The sequence below is a fragment of the Hypanus sabinus genome, chromosome 10, assembly GCF_030144855.1.
Source record: "Hypanus sabinus isolate sHypSab1 chromosome 10, sHypSab1.hap1, whole genome shotgun sequence".
Classification (NCBI taxonomy): domain Eukaryota; kingdom Metazoa; phylum Chordata; class Chondrichthyes; order Myliobatiformes; family Dasyatidae; genus Hypanus; species Hypanus sabinus.
In genome coordinates, this window is record NC_082715.1 from 41,583,544 (window position 1) to 41,602,118 (window position 18,575).

Consider the following 18,575-nt stretch of genomic DNA (forward strand, 5'->3'; position numbering starts at 1 on the left):
GAAAGGGATAATTACTATGAATTCTAGTGCATACCTGAGAATAAGACACAGGTATTGGATGGTTACACTTATACAGATGTCACAGTTCTCACTGAAAACCTTGCTTTGCTGAGTTTAAGCCTCAGTTGTCTTTGAGACTGAGGTGGACCAGGTGCATCTGTGATGATTTTCTCTAGGATGATGAGACAATTCTAATGGAACAAACCATCAATTGACAGTATGTCCCCAACTGTATTGGAAAGTCATGCAGCTTGATGGGTTAATTGGCTACTGTAATGCAGAATCTGGGGGATGCATTGATCAGAATGTTGGGAGATAAAGATGTAAATTTTTGCTTGATGGTTGGCAGGGAAACAAACCAACATAAGGTCTGCTTCAGCGATGCTTAACAGAAACCTACCTCAAGGAAATGGATGCAGGTGGATGCTTCTTGCCATGAATTACTCTGCCTCAAACCTCAAAACTTTCCCCTGAAATGTAACCTTTTACAAGTCCCCTCAACCTGCTAAGTCTCAAACCGAACATTCCAACTGATTGCTGTGCTGATGATACCTTTCACTGACAGTGCTCTGTTTCAATTCCCAAGATCCTGAAAACTTGTCACAATGCAGGCTAAATACCCCCACCTCCCCCAACTAATTCAATCTAAATCTGCAATATAATTCCAGGTCACACTCACCGCTTTTCCAAATGTATGTCTATCTCGTGACAGACTCTCTCTCTACACACATCCCTGAATTTTACTCCCCATCCACCAACATCTCTCACAGCCATCAAATTATAACTTTCATGGTTTACTCTGCTCACTCCTCTATGGAAGACTAAGTGAAATCCACTGAGCACTAGACCTGTCCTTCTGTGCCTGAGGCTTTGGGCCTTGTGTATAGTAGAATTCTGCAATGCCAGATCTTCATCAGAAAACCTGACTTAGCCTGCATTGTAACAAACTTTCAGGTAACCCTTATTTTTAGCTACTCATAATTTTTCAGGCCACTTACAAAGAAAGATTAAAAATTGCAATAATGATTTTCATATCAATATCTTGTAACTCAAAGGTTCATTGAAGATTGGTCTCAAAAGCATTTAGCAAAATAATATTCAGTCTGACAGTGAGCTTGGTGCATTTCGCTTATAAACATATAACAATTTCAGCACAGAAACAGGCCATCTAGGCCTTTCTAGTCCGTGTCCAACGCTTACTCTCACTTAGTCCCACCTATATGCACTCAGCCCATAACCCTCCATTCCGTTCCTGTCCATATACCTATCCAATTTTTTTTTAAATGACAAAATCAAACCTGCCTCTACCACTTCTATTGGTATTCCACACCACTTCTTGTATTCCACACAGTTACCACTCTCTGGGTAAAGAAGTTCCCCCTTGTGTTACCCCTAAACTTTTGCCCTCTAATTCTCAACTCATGTCTTCTTGTTTGAATCTCCCCTACTCTCAATGGAAAAAGCCTAACCACGTCAACTCTATCTATCCCCCTCATAATTTTCCTATCAAGTCCCCCCTTAACCTTCTAAGCTCCAAAGAATAAAGACCTAACTTGTTCAACCTTTCTCTGTAACTTAGGTAACCTCTCCTGGATTTTGTTGCCTGCACTACTTACTTGCTGTTCGATATTCAATTACTTTGAATTGGCAAATTTTCTGTTATTTAAATTTAGCAAGCTTCTACTACACCTATGAAATCAATGCTGAATTTTGTGTTACCCCATCTATCTCCAGAATATATGAAACACTGCAGGCAATAGACCAGTGATTTTATGATAAACTGTAATCATGGTAACTCCAATATCTTCCAGCTTGTTTCAGTGAATTTGTGAGAAAATTCCAAGTGTTTCAGCTGAAATTGATCTCAGTTTTGTTTCTCCTGTAATTAGTTCCACCAATTGATGCAGAGGAAACACAGGAGCACCATCCATGTGGAAAAGACTAATCTAATGGACCGACTATCCATCTCTTAAAATTTCTACATGCAAGTGCATAATCATGGGAATAATGAACTTCCATGTGGCTTACATTGTTGCTTCATTTTAAACCTGTTAATGACTATCATCTGCAATCAGTCTGTATAAATAAAACAATTTCAGGCTCTTCGTTCACTTATACCAGACCTACAATATGGGAACAGTGGAATGTTGTACTCTGTTTCTGAGATTATAGCTCAATAAAGTACAGTAGATTGAACTAAATTTGGAAGATGTTATGTAATGCACAGCTGTTAACATTATACAAACTTAAAGCATGCACAACAGCAATAGTCTTTACTTACCACTTCAAAATACTTGACTAAAGTGCTAAAATTTGGATTTTTCTTGTAGTTTTGAATGACCGCAGACTGCACACCCTTTCCAGCACATTCAATGTCAACTCGTGGTCGATCAACCTGCGCCAGGTTCACACGCTTAAGATCTCTGAGCCCCCAGAAGAGAATCTGCAGGAAATTAAAGAGGACGATTGCTTTATCTATATGTCCATTATCTAAAGCAATACTTGCAATCTGTGAGAAACCAGTCACACTGGTTTACTGTATATTGAGGTTGGATCCAATACATTTGATCAATTATATTTTGTTATTTTGTTGTAGCCATTTTACTTATTCAAAAGAACATTTAATCACCTAGAACCAATAGGCATCAAAGATTGAAGTTAAAGCAGGAAATAAAAGCAGTAAATGCTGAAGGTACTCAGCAAGTTAGGAGCATCTGTGAAGGGAGAAACAGAGTTAATGTTTTAGATTGATATTAAAGTAGGCCCATTTTTCCCTACAAAATTAATGCTTGTTCATCCCTAAGGATGGTTGTTCATTCCTCAGAGAGATGATCCTACTTTTGCGAGAGATATCAATTCACTTTCCAACTTTTTCTTCCTTCCATGAAGGAATTGCTTGAGTTTTTCTTTCTGAAATAGTCCATTTGTGTTCAGAAACATAGCTGGTGGAAGAAGCTCACATTCCATCTTAAGACCAGAAGACCATAAGATAGAGGAGCAGAATTAGGCCAGTTGGCCCATCGAGTCTGCTCCGACATTTCATCATGACTGATCCAGTTTTCCTCTCAATCACACTCTTCTGCCTTCTTCCTGTATCCCCTCATTCCTGACCAATCAGGAATCATCAACCTCTGCCTTAAATATACATAAAGATTTGGCCTCCACAGCTGTCTGCGGCAAAGAATTCCACAGAATCACCACTCTCTGGCTGAAAAGAATTCCTCATCTCTGTTTGAAAAGAATGCTCCTCTGTTCTGAGGCTGTGTCTTCTGGTCTCAGCACACCATATTCTTTCCAGTGACATAAAGATGATGGCCTGGTTTATGCTGATACACATATAACACTGTCCACTTCTTTGTTCCATCTCACCAGCCCCTGCTAAGTCATACAGACATCATTGTCAAATCAGTCAAATATCATCTGACTGTAAACTGAACATTGCTGGTTTATTTGAACTGGGAAGTAAAATTAGATTGGGTTCTTCATTCTTGGTCAGCAGGGACACAATGGTCTGATTGGCTTCCTTCTATTCTATCAATTTTGTGATTCTATGAAAATCCTGACGGAAGGCTAACAGTAACACTTGGCATTTGTATCCCGTCTCTCTTACAATGTGGTTGACCTTTCCTGAACTCAGGATAAAAGGTCTGGAAATTAAATGCTCATCAGACTATAATGTAATTGCTCATTTAATATTCTGTTCTAACAACGACAAGCATCTCCCTACCTCAATTCTGTACTTGCTTAATACTGGGCGGATCCCCTTTGGAACAGGGAGAATTGGACCACGGTCAGGATCTGTTGGACCATCAATTGGTGGCAGATTGTGTTTTCCAGAAGGAGGAATCTGGATAGAAGGAAAAAAGTTGTATGTCAGTAATCAGCTAAGATTAAGGTCTAAGAATTCAGTTTGAGATTAGCAAAGAAAAACCTACCACAACCTGGCAAAATCACTGAATGATACATTTTATCTTCAAAACAGAAAGTGCATTGGCAACTATGCAAGACATGAATGTTTCAGGTTGCATCTCCAGCATTTCTGGCTTTCATTCAAAACCACTGATTAAGTGAACTAATATTTGCAATATTATTAGTAAAATGTTTCAATAAAATGGAGCTTTTCAGAGTTGCAGAATATTATGTTTCACAGAACACACATCAAGAAAATGTCTTTCAAATGGAGAGGTTGACAACCTTCACATTCTCATGATACTAATTTCTATATCAACATATGAGAGGATTGCTTGATGCAAGAACACATGTTCAATCAGGCATTGCTCAAGCATTTCCAATTTGGTAGGCTATTCTTCAACTATTGTCTACTGTATTTCTTGGTGCTGCTTTCACTCCCATTTTTATGATGGCTCAGATGAGAGATAATGTCACTAGCCAGTACGACCTGTTGTTTTTACTTTTGCAGGTGGAAAATTGTGTGGTTTATCCTTAACAGTATTCCATTTGTGGAACTAATCCAAGCTTCTTCAAGAACTATCCAACCTTACATCTGTTTACAGAGACACTCAAAACCATGAATTCTTTTGATCACTACTGGGGCTGGGGTGTGGCGCTTGGTAACCAGAGACAATAATCTTAAGGAAATTAGCAAAGGAATCAGCCAGTAGGAATCAAAGTGAATCTTCATTTTAAGCACTCCCTATTGTGGGAAATGAAATCTATTATGCAAATTTGGTCAAGTCTGAAGCCTTGGCCGTTGATTCACCCATAGATCAATTATGTATTGTCTTTAGCGGATTAGTAGAATTATAATATGTTTCCCAGAAAGTGGCACAAATCTTAAATTTAACAATGAAATGGAGTGCTCAGGCCACAGAGAGTTCCTGGTTTTATCCTCAGAGCTGGCAGAACAAAATAGCTTTGATACTGACTCATTGCAATAAGGTATTATCACGGGGTCAGTTATGATGATGCATTGGCACAGATATGGTTGGAATCTATTGCTTATGCACCAATACCTGCCACAAAAGTGTTAGGTCACAGAAGAAAATTAAAAAAGAAATTAAGTGCAGAAACTCTGCCCAACCTTTCTGTTCAGACAACTAACTGCAGCAAACCTGAGTACGATATTATTACACATTACCTGCAGGAGCTCAAAAGCAGCAAGTAAGTCCCCAGCTGTTGAATTCCCTCGATAGATCTGATAATACTCCAATTGAGGAGGGAATCGAGGGGGGCTGTACTCCTCTTCTGCCATTTTCACCACGGGCTTTGAAAAGGTTCTACCAATATATTCTGCTTTTCCCTGCAAGCACAGTTTGCAAAGAATTACCTAACTTTATACAAGTGAAAGAGAGAAGCACACACATAGGCGCATAAGGTTTGCAGAGAATTTTAGTTGTTGAATTGTCCACACTCAGCATCAGACTATGTGGATTGTCAAATCTTGTTCAAGAAAGAACAAGTACCATGGGTCCATGGTGGCTTTTAGGAACCTGGATGTTAGAGTTTGCTTTCAGAGCTCATTAGATTACTGTTTTTGATTTTTACAATTGCTCTAGGAATCCTTGTTTGTAATATTCATTATTTACTGAAATATTTCTATTGTCTACACTATTTCTTTTACCACTCTACACTATGACTACTGCAATCATCAATAACTAATCTTAAAATTGTTCTTACCGGATCTATGTCAAACTTTGAAGGCTGTTTTGTTTGGTATTTCATTGTGTTCATAAGATGGAAAAGTTAATGGCAGGGTTATCCAAAGTCATAACATGCTGTCAAGTGATCTGCATCTATCTCTAAATTTCCTTTAAGACACAGTACATTCAAATACTCTAAATTTTCTCAGAAAGAATTATTCCATTAATTTACTTTTCCTGCATTACCATCACAATTTATCATTTGGTTCCTTCTATCATTGGTGTCAGTTTTATTTACATTTGCTTTTTGCAGACTGCCTCAAAGCCTTGACACTTTAAAATTTATTGATAGGATGTTGATGTCAGGAGCAAGGTCAGCATTTGTTGCAAGTCCCTCAATGGTCAGCTGCAGGTCATGTGGTGAGAACACACATTCCCGTAACTGCATGGCTAGGCACTACTCAAACACCATCTATAAATTTGCCAATGACACAACCATTGTTGGCAGAATTTCAGGTGGTGATGAGGAGGTGTATGGAAGTGAGTTAGGTCGGCTGGTTGGTGCCACAGTGACAACCTTGCACTCAAAGTCAGTAAGACCAAAGAATTGATTGTTGTCTTCAGGAAGGTGAAGTTGAGGCAACACACACCAGTTGTAATTGATGAGAAGGGTTTCAACATCTCTGAAGGTCTATCCTGGGCCCAACATATTGATGCAATTACAAAAAAGGCACAATAGTGGCTACATTTCATTAGGAGTTTGAGGAGACTTGGTATATCACCCAAGACTCTTTACAAATTTCTACGGGTGTACCGTGAAGAGCATTCCAACTGGATGCATCGCCATCTGGAATGGAGAGGCCACTGCACAGGATTGGAAAAAAAAGCACTGCAGAATGTTTTAAACTCATCCAGCTCCATCATGGGCACTTCCTAGTATCAAGGGCACATTCAAAAGATGATGCCTGAAAAAGGACCCCCGTCACCAAGAACATGCCCTCTTCTCAATGCTACCATCAAGAATGAGGCAAAAGAGCCTGAAGACGGACACTTAACATTTCAGGAACAGCTCTCTGCCATCAGAATTCTGAATGGATAAGAACCTATGAACATTACCTCAATATTTTTTCTTTCTCTTTTTGTACTAATTTAGTTACATTTTTATATATACTTATTGTAAGTTATAGTATTTAAATTATGTATTGCAATGTAGTACTGCTACAAAACAACAAATTTCACAACATGTGCTAGAAAGATTAAACTTCTTTCTGATTCTGATGAGTAGTCCCAGGAACATGACATTCAGGTCAGTTAAAGTGTTGGCAATGAAGGAAAAGTGCTTCTTTTAAAAATCAAAAAAGGAGGATGGCAAATTTTAATGGTATGAATGAATGGTCCAGGCTAGTAAAGGTTTTGTGAGAATAGTCATTTAAAAGAATTGGAACTTTATCAATGGAATATTCTTTCTGAGAGATTCAAGACTTTATGGCTGGCATGCAGAACAGCAACTTAAATATTGTTGTAAAGGTAAACTAACAGTTTACAAATTAAGGATAAGTTTGCTACAGAAAATATTATCTAACTCTAGCAACTTTAACCACTCTTTCTCATGATACTCCTCAAAAGAAAAAGAAGCAAATTGCTTTATTTTCATTTTGTCCCCATTTCACCTCTAGTGTTCCTGCAATGGAACTGTTGACAGTACTAAACACAATCTGTTAACTGATCCAATAATTGTCTATTCCTAGATAACTAATGCACCATGGGAAACATGAAGGGAGCATCAAATTTGATCTGGAACATGCCTCTGCATAAAAATAAAACTTCAATATACATTGCTTGGCTTGGGTAGAAATAGTAAAACCCACTCGGGGGAAGCTTGCAGAGCTACAGCCAAAAGCTTTTGTGATATTTTTGTCAACTATTTTGGATATTTGTGACTGATTTCATTAGGTGAGTGATGCTGACAAAACTATACTTACTGCACACCTTAGTTATCTATATGCCTTGTCCTTTAATCTGTTGTATTCCTGGAGGAGATTTGTACTCCCCAAGTAAAGTTATATCTGGAAATCCAGGGCAATAATCTAATTACAATGACAAAGAATGGCACTGCAAGAGGGAGCCTTAAACAGGGGTCAGTAATTCGATAGAAGGAAGGAGACAGAATTTGGATGTGATTTTTGATTGGCAGGCTGCGGGAAGTGGTGCTCCATGGAGATCTGTTCTGAGGCTTTGATGTAAATCGTAAACACTTTGGACTTGGAGGAAGCAATAAATGGTGGTACCAAACATATCATTGCTTAATTTGATGATGTTTAAAGATAGATTAGAACTATAATTGTGAACTAGACACAAACAATAAGGCATATACAGAGATATAGGGTAGATAGAGTTAATGGGTGGGCAAGGGCCTGTCAATGTAGGAAAGGTAAAACTGTTCACTTTGGCAGGAAAAATAAAAACAATCATGTTATATAAAGTATCACGGGCCCAAATGCTGTTTTTATTTTGCTGGTAATTTGTATGTTTATACATTTAGTCTTCTTTGAACATACTGTTAGGAAGCACAGTGGGCTGGGGATAATTTACAAAGGAAATTAAATTAAGTAAGTAGACTTAAGTAAGTATAGAAGGTGGGCTTTATTCATCAGCTACAGAAAGAAATCAGGAATTTTGGAAGACCAAAGGCATTTAGTTATCAAGTTCACAAACCACTAAAGCTAGTAACAAAATATAATAAATAATCATAATGGAATATTGGTCCTCTTCTCAAGGGAGTTAGAATTCAATATTGGATGTGATGTTTCAGTTGCATAGGAATTTGTTCATTTCCTATTCCCAGTTATGTACATTGTTGTGGACATCAAACCACAGGTTAAGTATATTGGCCTTGCAAGGAAAGAGCTCAAATACATACCAGAGTTATATTTAAAATGTTATGCTAAGAGGATAGGATGCATAAATACGGCTGATATTCCTTTCATAGAAGGTATTTGTGTGATCTGAGTGAGGTTTCAAATGATAAAGGAATTCAATAGTATTCATATAGAAAAAGATATTCCCTCCAGTGGGGTATTTCAGCAACAGAGGATTTAATCCTGAGGGTGCAGCTGTGTCATTTGGAAGTACAATTGGGAAACACCTTGTGTTCTGCACATAGCACAGCTATAGTGTTCTACTCTGGTTAGCCACAGGTCTATATGCTGTTTGCCATGTAGATTGCTTTATCAGACAGCTTCACTGGATTGATACCTCAATCTAAAAACATCATACGCTGCTCTCAACAGCCATATTTATGGCTTGGTGGTGATGGGACAACAAGGGTTGTAGACACAAAGTACACTGCAGATGCTGTGGTCAAATCAAGACGTACAAACAAGCTGGATGAACTCAGCAGGTCGGGCAGCATCCGTTGAAATGAGCAGTCAATGTTTCGGGCCGAGACCCTTCGTCAGGGTTGTAGATTGTGGTGGCATACGGTTAAAATAATTGAGGCATTAATTTAAACAATCCATTTGCTTTAAAATACATTAGGGTGGCCTGATATTGGAAAGAGAGGCTATTAATTCAGTTTATTTATTCCTACGGCTATTGCTAGGTCACTCAAAAGTGCCAAATGTTTGGGCTGCTAGATCTGCTTCCTGTTCCACTGAGGAACTGTATTGAAAAATCAACCAAAAATATCATTCACTGCTGATTTAAACATTGAAAGAAAATGGATTTGAAAATTAGATGAAAATAAAGCAGGAAGTCTTAATAGGAATATCATCATAAAGAACCATTTGGCACTCATAATATTTGTCTAGCACAAATATACATTATTTGACAGCATAAAACATGTAATTACAATTTAAAGCTGCAACACTGTTTTCACTTGAGTTATAATCAGAAAATAACAGATAGAAATTCTGGCTGTTGCAACATATTTTACAGAGAGCTATCTAATCTAATGAAAATCTATTTCTAATACTATTCAAACTACAGCAAGCCCAAAGAATGCAAACTCTACTTAGCCCATGGTATACAAAGCATCCAGCAAAAGTGAATATGAGGAAAAAAAGCAAAAACTTATAATCAGCCCTTATTTATTAATGTCAGTACATGGAAATCAAAGCTTACGCGGGATCTGTGAGGATGATAGCAAACGTAGCACCAAAGTAATCATGTTATATCATTCTCTGGCTTCAGTTTCACAATCTAAAGTCAACTGCCCTATACAAACCTAAAATAGTAAAGTTGTGTTACTTTCATGGTGGTATATAAACACAGTTCATGTGTGTTATTTCATTGATCAGTGTCAAAGATTGTTAGACTTGTGTCATCTTTCAGTAATTATGTAGCTAACAGACATTAATACAAATGAGAACCTGCATTTAAAAATCTTTAAACAAAGCAGACCTACAATCAGTTTTGAAATAAACAGGACCATACTCTCTACAGAGTCCAGGCAAATATTGTTTGCAAACTGATGTGACTCTGAGACGTTCTCATAGGCATCAACCAAATATAAGACAAAGAGGCACGTGAATTGGCTTACATCAGACTAGACGTCAGGCATTGTTTGCTAAGCTATTTTGCATCATAGTGATTGACATCTAGGACAGTTCCTGACCAGACTTATTACATCACTTAACATGTCATAAGCATATTTACTCCATCTGCAGTAAATGGAATGTTTTGGTAGCCAGAGAGTCAGCCCTCACAACACTGAATCGAGTGTTTGTGTCCTCAGAAGCTTCTTGATTTAAATGACTTCATCCCAGGAAATGAGCTTGAACATTTAGAAGTGTTTTGTCAGTTAAAGTGTGGCCCCACTGGAAATATGCACTTCAGTTTATCAGGCACAAAATATTGAAGTAAATGATGTCACTGCAGATATTTAAATTGTATTGAATGACCTACTGTTTATCTTTGTTTGTAAGAATATACAAACTCATTGTGTGTGAGTTCAGAGAAATTCTGCTGTGTGTCTCCAAGGGAATGCTCACTTGTTCTGATGAATAAAGACCTTTTACATTTACCATCTCCAATCTCCATGTGGCTTAGTCACTGTTATAATGGACCGTAGATGGTAGCAGGAACAGCTCTGAAATTATATTTGTCAGATGGTGAAATGATCTTAAATGGTCGTCATTATTGCCGTCCTCATAGAGAGCACCATTGATCTAAACAGACAGCAGGTACAAGTATCTGACTGAGTTCAAAGGCTGCTTTATAGAATAGAAGATGTTGACATGTATGCTTGTAAATGCAACATTATAATGGAAACATAAATGTGCTTATGTTTTGAAGGAAAGACCATGAATAATGATAGGAAAGGAAAAGACTATAGCAATATAGTCTAATTAATAGTAATAATAATAATAATAATAGCAATATAGTCTAGGACTTCAGTAAGGCCTTTGACAAGTTTCCGTACGGAATGTTAGTTAGGAAGGTTCAATCGTTAGGTATTAATATTGAAGTAGTAAAATGGATTCAATAGTGGCTGGATGGGAGATGCCGGAGAGTAGTGGTGGATAACTGTTTGTCAGGTTGGAGGCCGGTGACTAGTGGTGTGCCTCAGGGATCTGTACTGGGTCCAATGTTGTTTGTCATATACATTAATGATCTGGATGATGGGGTGATAAATTGGATTAGTAAGTATGCAGATGATACTAAGGTAGGTGGCGTTATGGATAATGAAGTAGGTTTTCAAAATTTGCAGAGAGATTTAGGCCAGTTAAAAGAGTGGGCTGAGTGATGGCAGATGGAGTTTAATGCTGATAAGTGTGAGGTGCTACACTTTGGTAGGAATAATCCAATTAGGACATACATGGTAAATGGTAGGGCATTGAAGAATGTGGTAGAACAGAGTGATATAGGGATAATGGTGCATAGTTCCCTGAAGGTGGAATCTCATGTGGATAGGGTGGTGAAGAAAACTTTTGGTATGTTGGCCTTTATTAATCAGAGCATTGAGTATAGGAGTTGGGATGTAATGTTAAAATTGTACAAGGCATTGGTGAGGACAAATTTGGAGCATTGTGTACAGTTCAGGTCACCAAATTATAGGAAAGATGTCAACAAATTAGAGAGAGTACAGAGGAGATTTACTAGAATGTTACCTGGGTTTCAGCACCTAAGTTACAGAGAAAGGCTGAACAAGTTAGGTCTTTATTCTTTGGAGAATAGAAGGTTGAAGGGGGACTTGATAGAGGTATTTAAAATTATGAGGGGGATAGATAGAGTTGACGTGGATAGGCTTTTTCCATTGAGAATAGGGGAGATTCAAACAAGAGGACATGAGTTGAGACTTAGGGGGCAAAAAGTTTAAGGGTAACGTGAGGGGGAATTTCTTTACTCAGAGAGTGGTAGCTTTGTGAAGTGAACTTCCAGTAGAAGTGGTAGAGGCAGGTTTGGTATTGTCATTTAAAGCAAAATTGGATAGGTATATGGACAGGAAAGGAATGGAGGGTTATGGGCTGAGTGCAGGTCAGTGGGATTAGGTGAGAGTAAGCGTTCGGCATGGACTAGAAGGGCTGAGATGGCCTGATTCCGTGCTGTAATTGTTATATGTTATATGGTTAATAGTGAGCAATCCATACTACCATGCAAGGAATATCTGGGATATGAAAGGGATATTTATTTGCCTCAAAACCATGTTCTGTGTTAATTAATCCTGCCTCTGAGAAGAGGTCTGCCTGAAAGGGCTCTTATGCCAGTAAACCGGCATAGAAAGATGTGTCATGAAAATCTTTGGGAAGAGTACTAACGGACAAGAGCAAACGGACATTCATTTTATACAATGCTCGACTTGCTTGCATTCACATTGAAAACAAGTAAAACGACTCCTGAAATAAACTATACTTTGTAAATTCTGTAGTGAGATTACTGACAAAAGATAGATGGATAAATTCTTAATTAGGGATAGGATCAAAAGCTTTAACGGTAAAGAGCACAGTGTGATTATGGAGCTCTTCTGTCATTCCTGGTTTCTAAAACCACTGCAGTGCCTCAGAAAGCTGACGTCCATCATGATGGACCCTCATCTCCCAGGACATGCCCTCTTCTCATTGTGACCATCAGGAAGGAGGTACAGAAGCCTGAAGGTACACGCTCAATGATTCAGGAACAGCTTCTTCCCCTCTGCCATCCAATTTCTAAATGGACACTGAACCAATGAATGCTACCTCACTACTTTTTTATTATTCTTTTGCACTACTTATTTGAATTCAACTATTTAATACACACACAAACACATATATAGGTGCCTATATATATATACACACATACTGTTACACAGTTTTTTTTCTATATTCATCTTGTATTGCATTGTACTGCTACCATAAAGACAACAAATTCATGACATATGTCAGTGATATTAAACATGATTCTATTTGATTTATTAAAACAGTCACACACAAACTGCTGGAGGAACTGAACTGGTCAGGCAGCATCTATGGAGGAAAATGGACAGTCAATGTCTTAGTTCGAGACCATTCATCAGGACTCAGGAGGTTCAGATCCTCCAGCATTTTGTGTGTGCTCCAGACTTCCAGTATCAGTGATCTTTCATGTGTCCATATTAAGATGGCAAACTGATTGAGTGATGAATAATGTACAAAGTACGATTGGGTACACAGCAGTGGCCATGGGTGGAACTTGAGACAGACCATATAACATAATGTTTGTGAAATACAGACTATTGGTTGAAAGGTATTTTCCTGTTCATGTGTTAAATTTCACATACCTTTGGAAATACTAACAGACTTTGTATAAGACCATTTTTAAATGCATGTACTGAATTGCTCTTTAATTTAATTGGGAGATCTAATTTCCTATTTTCACAGTAGTTTACAATATTAAAACTTTCTATGGACTGGGCATGTCAAACTCTCTGTTTAGCATAAAGAATTTGGATTCCTTACCACAGTGTCCTGGTCATAAATTTCTATGACCACAATCGGAGGGTCATCTCTCAGTTCCTGTGCTTCACCATACAACTCAATGTTGTCAAACACTAGCAGCTGGTCCCAAGTTGGGCAAAGTGTCTCCTGTAAAACCTATGGAAGGGAAAATAGATGAAATTGGACACACGACAATACTGAAGTTATATGCTAAAGCTTAGATCCCTGCATCCATTTCTGTATTTCTCCATCAACACTTAGCTAAAGTTAATACAAGAGACAAGATCCCATGTATTTTGACTTTATAGTAATCTAAAAGAAATTACAAATAAAGTATAACAGAGCAGTGAAGAAAAAGAAAATTTAGTCAGTGAAGTCTAAATCAGCAGATCTTACAGTCAAAGTTACAGTATAATTTGCCAGCTATTGCATTGGACAGGACTTCTAACCTTAACTTAGCATTAGCTCAAATGGTTTTAAAGATAAGAACACAAGAAAATAGGAGCAGGAGTAGGTTACTCTGCCCACAAATCTACCTGCCATTCAATATGATTATAGCTAATTTGCCACAGTTGACATCTCCTCTTCTGTGCCAGTTCTCCATAGCCATGAATGCTTTAAAGAAACCTACATTCTCTTTAAATACTCTCAGTGAGCCAGCCTCTACAAAGCTCTGGGTTAGAGAATTCGAGAGATTGACTACTCTCTGTGAGAATTTACCCTAAACACCTCTGTTTTAAATAACAGCACACTAATCTTGCAACTAAAATTTCTTGTTCAAGATTCTCCCGCTGGTACATCTTGACATTTACCATGCCATGCCTTTAATGATATTAAATGTTTTAATGTGGTCATCTCTCATCATTCTATATTTCAAATATTATAGATCAAAAGTAAAATTAGAGATGTATTGAATTTTATTTTAAAAGGATTAAGTAAATAGCTCTTGCTTTCTTCCTGCACCAATATTCATTTGAGAAGTAGTTTGATGTCTTCATGGTTCTACTGTTGCTTATCTTGAATTAATGTGGGATGCTTATTTTTTTACAACACACTTCACTTGCCTAAAAGCCTCAGAGCCTAAACTTACAGAACAATCAAACTCTCACTTCCTTATTTCCAGGTATACGATTTTTAAATTTTAGAATCTACTCCATTCATAAAGATTTCAGGTGCACGTAATACAAAAAATTATGTCAATGTTTCCATTGCAAGTCATGCTCTTCAAATTACCAAACATAGCTAACTAGTTAATGTTTGTATACATCCCTTGAGCAAACAGTTCGTAGTTTTCACACAGATTCCAGCCACTTAGTATACAGGCTGGAAGGCCTGAAACTGCAGCTTTTGCAATGTCTTCAGCACATCTCTGAATATGTGGCTCTGGATCTTAGTTTGCAGCACTTGATCACTGTCAACATTGTACCCTGGATGAAAAGTGAGACTTGGGGAGAAAAGGGAATGCCTTTCACTGCTTTGATAGTTCTCCAGCAGCAGTTGACAATTGCAGTTTGTGCCTCCAGGAGCAGATCGCACAGCAGAGATGGATCTGTTATTCAGCTGTTCGGGCCAAGTTGCAACAATCCCATTGACCCACCCATGCTTGTGGCAAAGTATTCACTGAGAAGGAAATTGGCAATGATGTCACTGCCAGTGCAGCTATCACAAAGACTGATAGCCTGGCAAACCAGAACATTCTTAAAAGGTTGGCCTTGTCACTCGTGCTTGTCTGACAGCTCTGGTGAAGAGTCTGGCAAACAACTTTGACAGTCAGCTTTAGAAATCATCACAGTGGATCCGCTGTATTCTTTCCCAGTAGAGCTATGATGACACTTTACATCAACTGCTGCTTGATCAACTTGTCATCAGAAGCACTCTTTTGGCTAAAATGTTCTATGAGGACAAACATGGCATGGTCTAATGAATGGGAAGTTCTAAGGCAACACTGGGGACAAGTAGCTAGTACAGATAGGTAGTTTACAGCTGGAAAGGACATGTCCATACTATGTAACAATGAACTTGCCATGAAGTGACACTTGGTGTACACAAGGTCTGGATGCAGCTTGATGAAACCACTGACAAAAATAGCAATGAAGATGATTGTCACACTTGGGTACATGTTCACCTCTTTCTCTGGAGGTTTGTACCTGGAGGTTTAACAAGGTACATCTAGTTCTCAGCTTTGGTTAAATCGAAAAGGCCTTGGGTGGTTGGTATAACATGGCTGTGGAGTTCGGTTCTTAAATACAGTGTTATGCAAAAGTTTGGGCACCCTGATCAAAATTTCTGTTACTGTGAATAGCTAAGCAAGTAAAAGATGACCTGATTTCCAAAAGGCATAAAGTTAAAGATGACACTGTGGCGGCTCATTTCCTAGCGTATGCGAACCGACTCACAATTAGATAGCCTACGGGGGTTTGCGAGCACAGAGCTTTGGAGCCTCTTCGCCATGGGGGGCCGGTTGACAGAGGCTTAAAAGTGAGGCTGAAGTTTTCGAATAAAGTTTTTCCTTCGTCTGCAGTTACCGACTCCGTGTCGTAATTTTAGCGCTGCTTGTAGCACACCGCTACAATTGGTGACCCCGACGGTCCAAACGATTTTTGGACCAGAAATGACCGACGCCGCCTCTGTTCATGCGGATTCGTTGAAACTGCCGGGTTTCTGGACACAGCGCCCGGACCTATGGTTCCAGCAAGCTGAAGCCCAATTCCACGTTCGCCGGATCACCTCAGAAGACACCCGCTACTACTACGTGGTGGGCTCCCTCGACCAGGACACAGCTGCCCAGGTCGCGGAGTTTGTACAGTCGCCCCCGGTAGACGGCAAGTACACGGAATTCAAAGCCCTGCTCCTCAGGACTTTCAGACTCTCACGGCGCGAGCGGGCTGCCCGCTTACTGCACCTGGATGGCTTGGGCGACAGACCTCCATCGGCTTTAATGAACGAGATGTTGTCTCTGGCCGAGGGACACACAGGCCTCATGTTTGAGCAGGCATTCCTGGAGCAGCTGCCCGAGGACATACGCCTGCTGCTGTCCGACGCGGATTTCAGTGACCCCCGGAAGGTGGCAGCCCGGGCGGACTTGCTGTGGAACGCCAAAAAGGTGAGCGGGGCGTCCATCGCACAGATCTCCCAGCCACGCTCCCAGCAGCAAACCAGTCCAGGCCCGGCCGCAGAGCCCACTAACCCCCGGCCCAATGACCACTGGTGCTTCTACCACCAGCGGTGGGGCGCAGAAGCCCGCCGTTGTCGCCCGCCCTGCAAGTTCCCGGGAAACGCCAGGGCCAGCCGCCGCTGATGGCTACGGCGGCTGGCCATCGGGATAGCCTCCTGTATGTGTGGGATAGAAGGTCGGGACGCCGGTTTTTGGTCGATACTGGGGCTGAGGTCAGCGTTTTACCTCCGACGAGTTACGACACCCACAGCAGGGCACCGGGTCTCCCCCTGAGGGCCGTGAATGGCAGCACAGTAAGGACCTATGGCACCCGTCAGGTGCAGCTACAGTTCGGCTCCAGCCAGTTCACGTGGGACTTCACACTGGCCGCCGTAGCCCAACCGCTTCTGGGTGCGGATTTTTTGCGAGCTCACAGCCTGCTGGTTGACCTGCCCAGGAAGAGACTGGTACACGCCGAGACCTTTCAGACGTTCTCCCTGGGCGCGGCCCAGTTGCCAGCCCCTCACCTCGGCTCCATCACGCTGTCCGACAACGACTTCACCAGGGTCCTGGCGGAGTTCCCATCGGTTCTGGCACCGCAGTTCACAGCAGCCATGCCCAGGCACGGCGTACAGCACCACATCCCGACACAGGGACCACCCCTCCATGCCCGTGCTCGGCGGCTTCCCCCGGACAAGCTCCGACTGGCGAAGGAGGAGTTCCAGAGAATGGAGGAATTGGGGATCATCCGGCGGTCCGACAGCCCCTGGGCTTCCCCCCTGCACATGGTGCCCAAAGCGACGGGGGGCTGGAGACCGTGCGGCGACTACCGCAGGCTGAACGAGGCTACCACACCGGACCGCTACCCTGTGCCGCACATTCAGGACTTTGCGGCAAACCTGCACGGCGCCCGGATCTTCTCCAAGGTCGACCTTGTCCGAGGGTACCATCAAATCCCGATGCATCCTGACGACGTCCCCAAGACGGCTCTCATCACCCCGTTTGGCCTCTTCGAGTTCCTCCGCATGCCGTTCGGCCTGAAGAATGCCGCACAGACGTTCCAGCGGTTAATGGACGCGGTGGGACGGGACCTGGACTTCGCGTTCATCTATTTGGATCTGGGACGAGGAGTCCGCCGCCGCTTTCGTTCAAACGAAGGAAGCTTTGGCTGACGCCGCAATGCTAGTACATCCCAGAATGGACACCCCTACCGCCCTCACAGTGGACGCATCAAACACGGCAGTCGGTGGGGTGCTGGAGCAGCTCATCGCAGGTCGCTGGCAACCCCTGGCGTTTTTCAGCAAACACCTGCGGCCACCCGAGCTCAAGTACAGTGCTTTTGACCGGGAACTGTTGGCGCTCTACCTGGCAATCCGGCATTTCAGGTACTTCCTAGAAGGTCGGCCCTTCACCGCGTTCACGGACCACAAACCGCTTACCTTTGCGTTTACGAAAGCATCCGACCCCTGGTCATCCCGCCAGCAACGCCACCTGTCCTACATCTCTGAATACACAATGGATGTCCGGCACGTCTCGGGTAAGGACAATGTCGTGGCGGATGCGCTCTCTCGCCCTACCGTTCATGCCCTTTCCCAAGGGGTAGACTTTGAGGCACTGGCAAAGGCACAGCAGGTAGATGAGGAGATTCCGAGTTACAGGACTGCAGTCTCTGGTTTGCAGCTCCAGGACCTCCCCGTGGGCCCAGGTGAGAGGACCCTACTCTGTGACGTCGCCACCAGCCAGCCCCGTCCGGTCGTCCCCGCAGCCTGGCGGCGACGTGTTTTCGACTCCATTCATAACTTGGCGCATCCCTCCATCCGGACAACTGTCCGGATGGTTTCCAGCAGGTTCGTTTGGCACAGACTCCGCAAACAGGTCAGTGAATGGGCCAGGACGTGCATGCACTGCCAGACGGCCAAGGTTCAGCGG

At 41.4% G+C, this 18,575-nt stretch overlaps 1 protein-coding gene and 1 long non-coding RNA gene across 6 annotated transcripts in view; one reads left to right on the plus strand and one right to left on the minus strand.

The window, feature by feature from the left end:
* otofa (otoferlin a) overlaps positions 1–18,575 on the minus strand; it is a 351,746-nt gene that overhangs the window by 55,326 nt on the left and 277,845 nt on the right. For all 5 annotated transcript variants that reach the window (XM_059981755.1, XM_059981752.1, XM_059981757.1 and 2 more), the window contains 4 exons: positions 13,514–13,648; positions 5,099–5,260; positions 3,728–3,847; positions 2,282–2,443 (listed from right to left, as the gene is read on the minus strand). In XM_059981755.1, coding sequence (XP_059837738.1) covers positions 2,282–2,443; positions 3,728–3,847; positions 5,099–5,260; positions 13,514–13,648 — 579 coding nt within the window. The remainder of the gene's footprint in view (positions 1–2,281; positions 2,444–3,727; positions 3,848–5,098; positions 5,261–13,513; positions 13,649–18,575) is intronic.
* LOC132400613 (uncharacterized) overlaps positions 1–18,575 on the plus strand; it is a 66,484-nt gene that overhangs the window by 36,953 nt on the left and 10,956 nt on the right. The window lies entirely within an intron of this gene.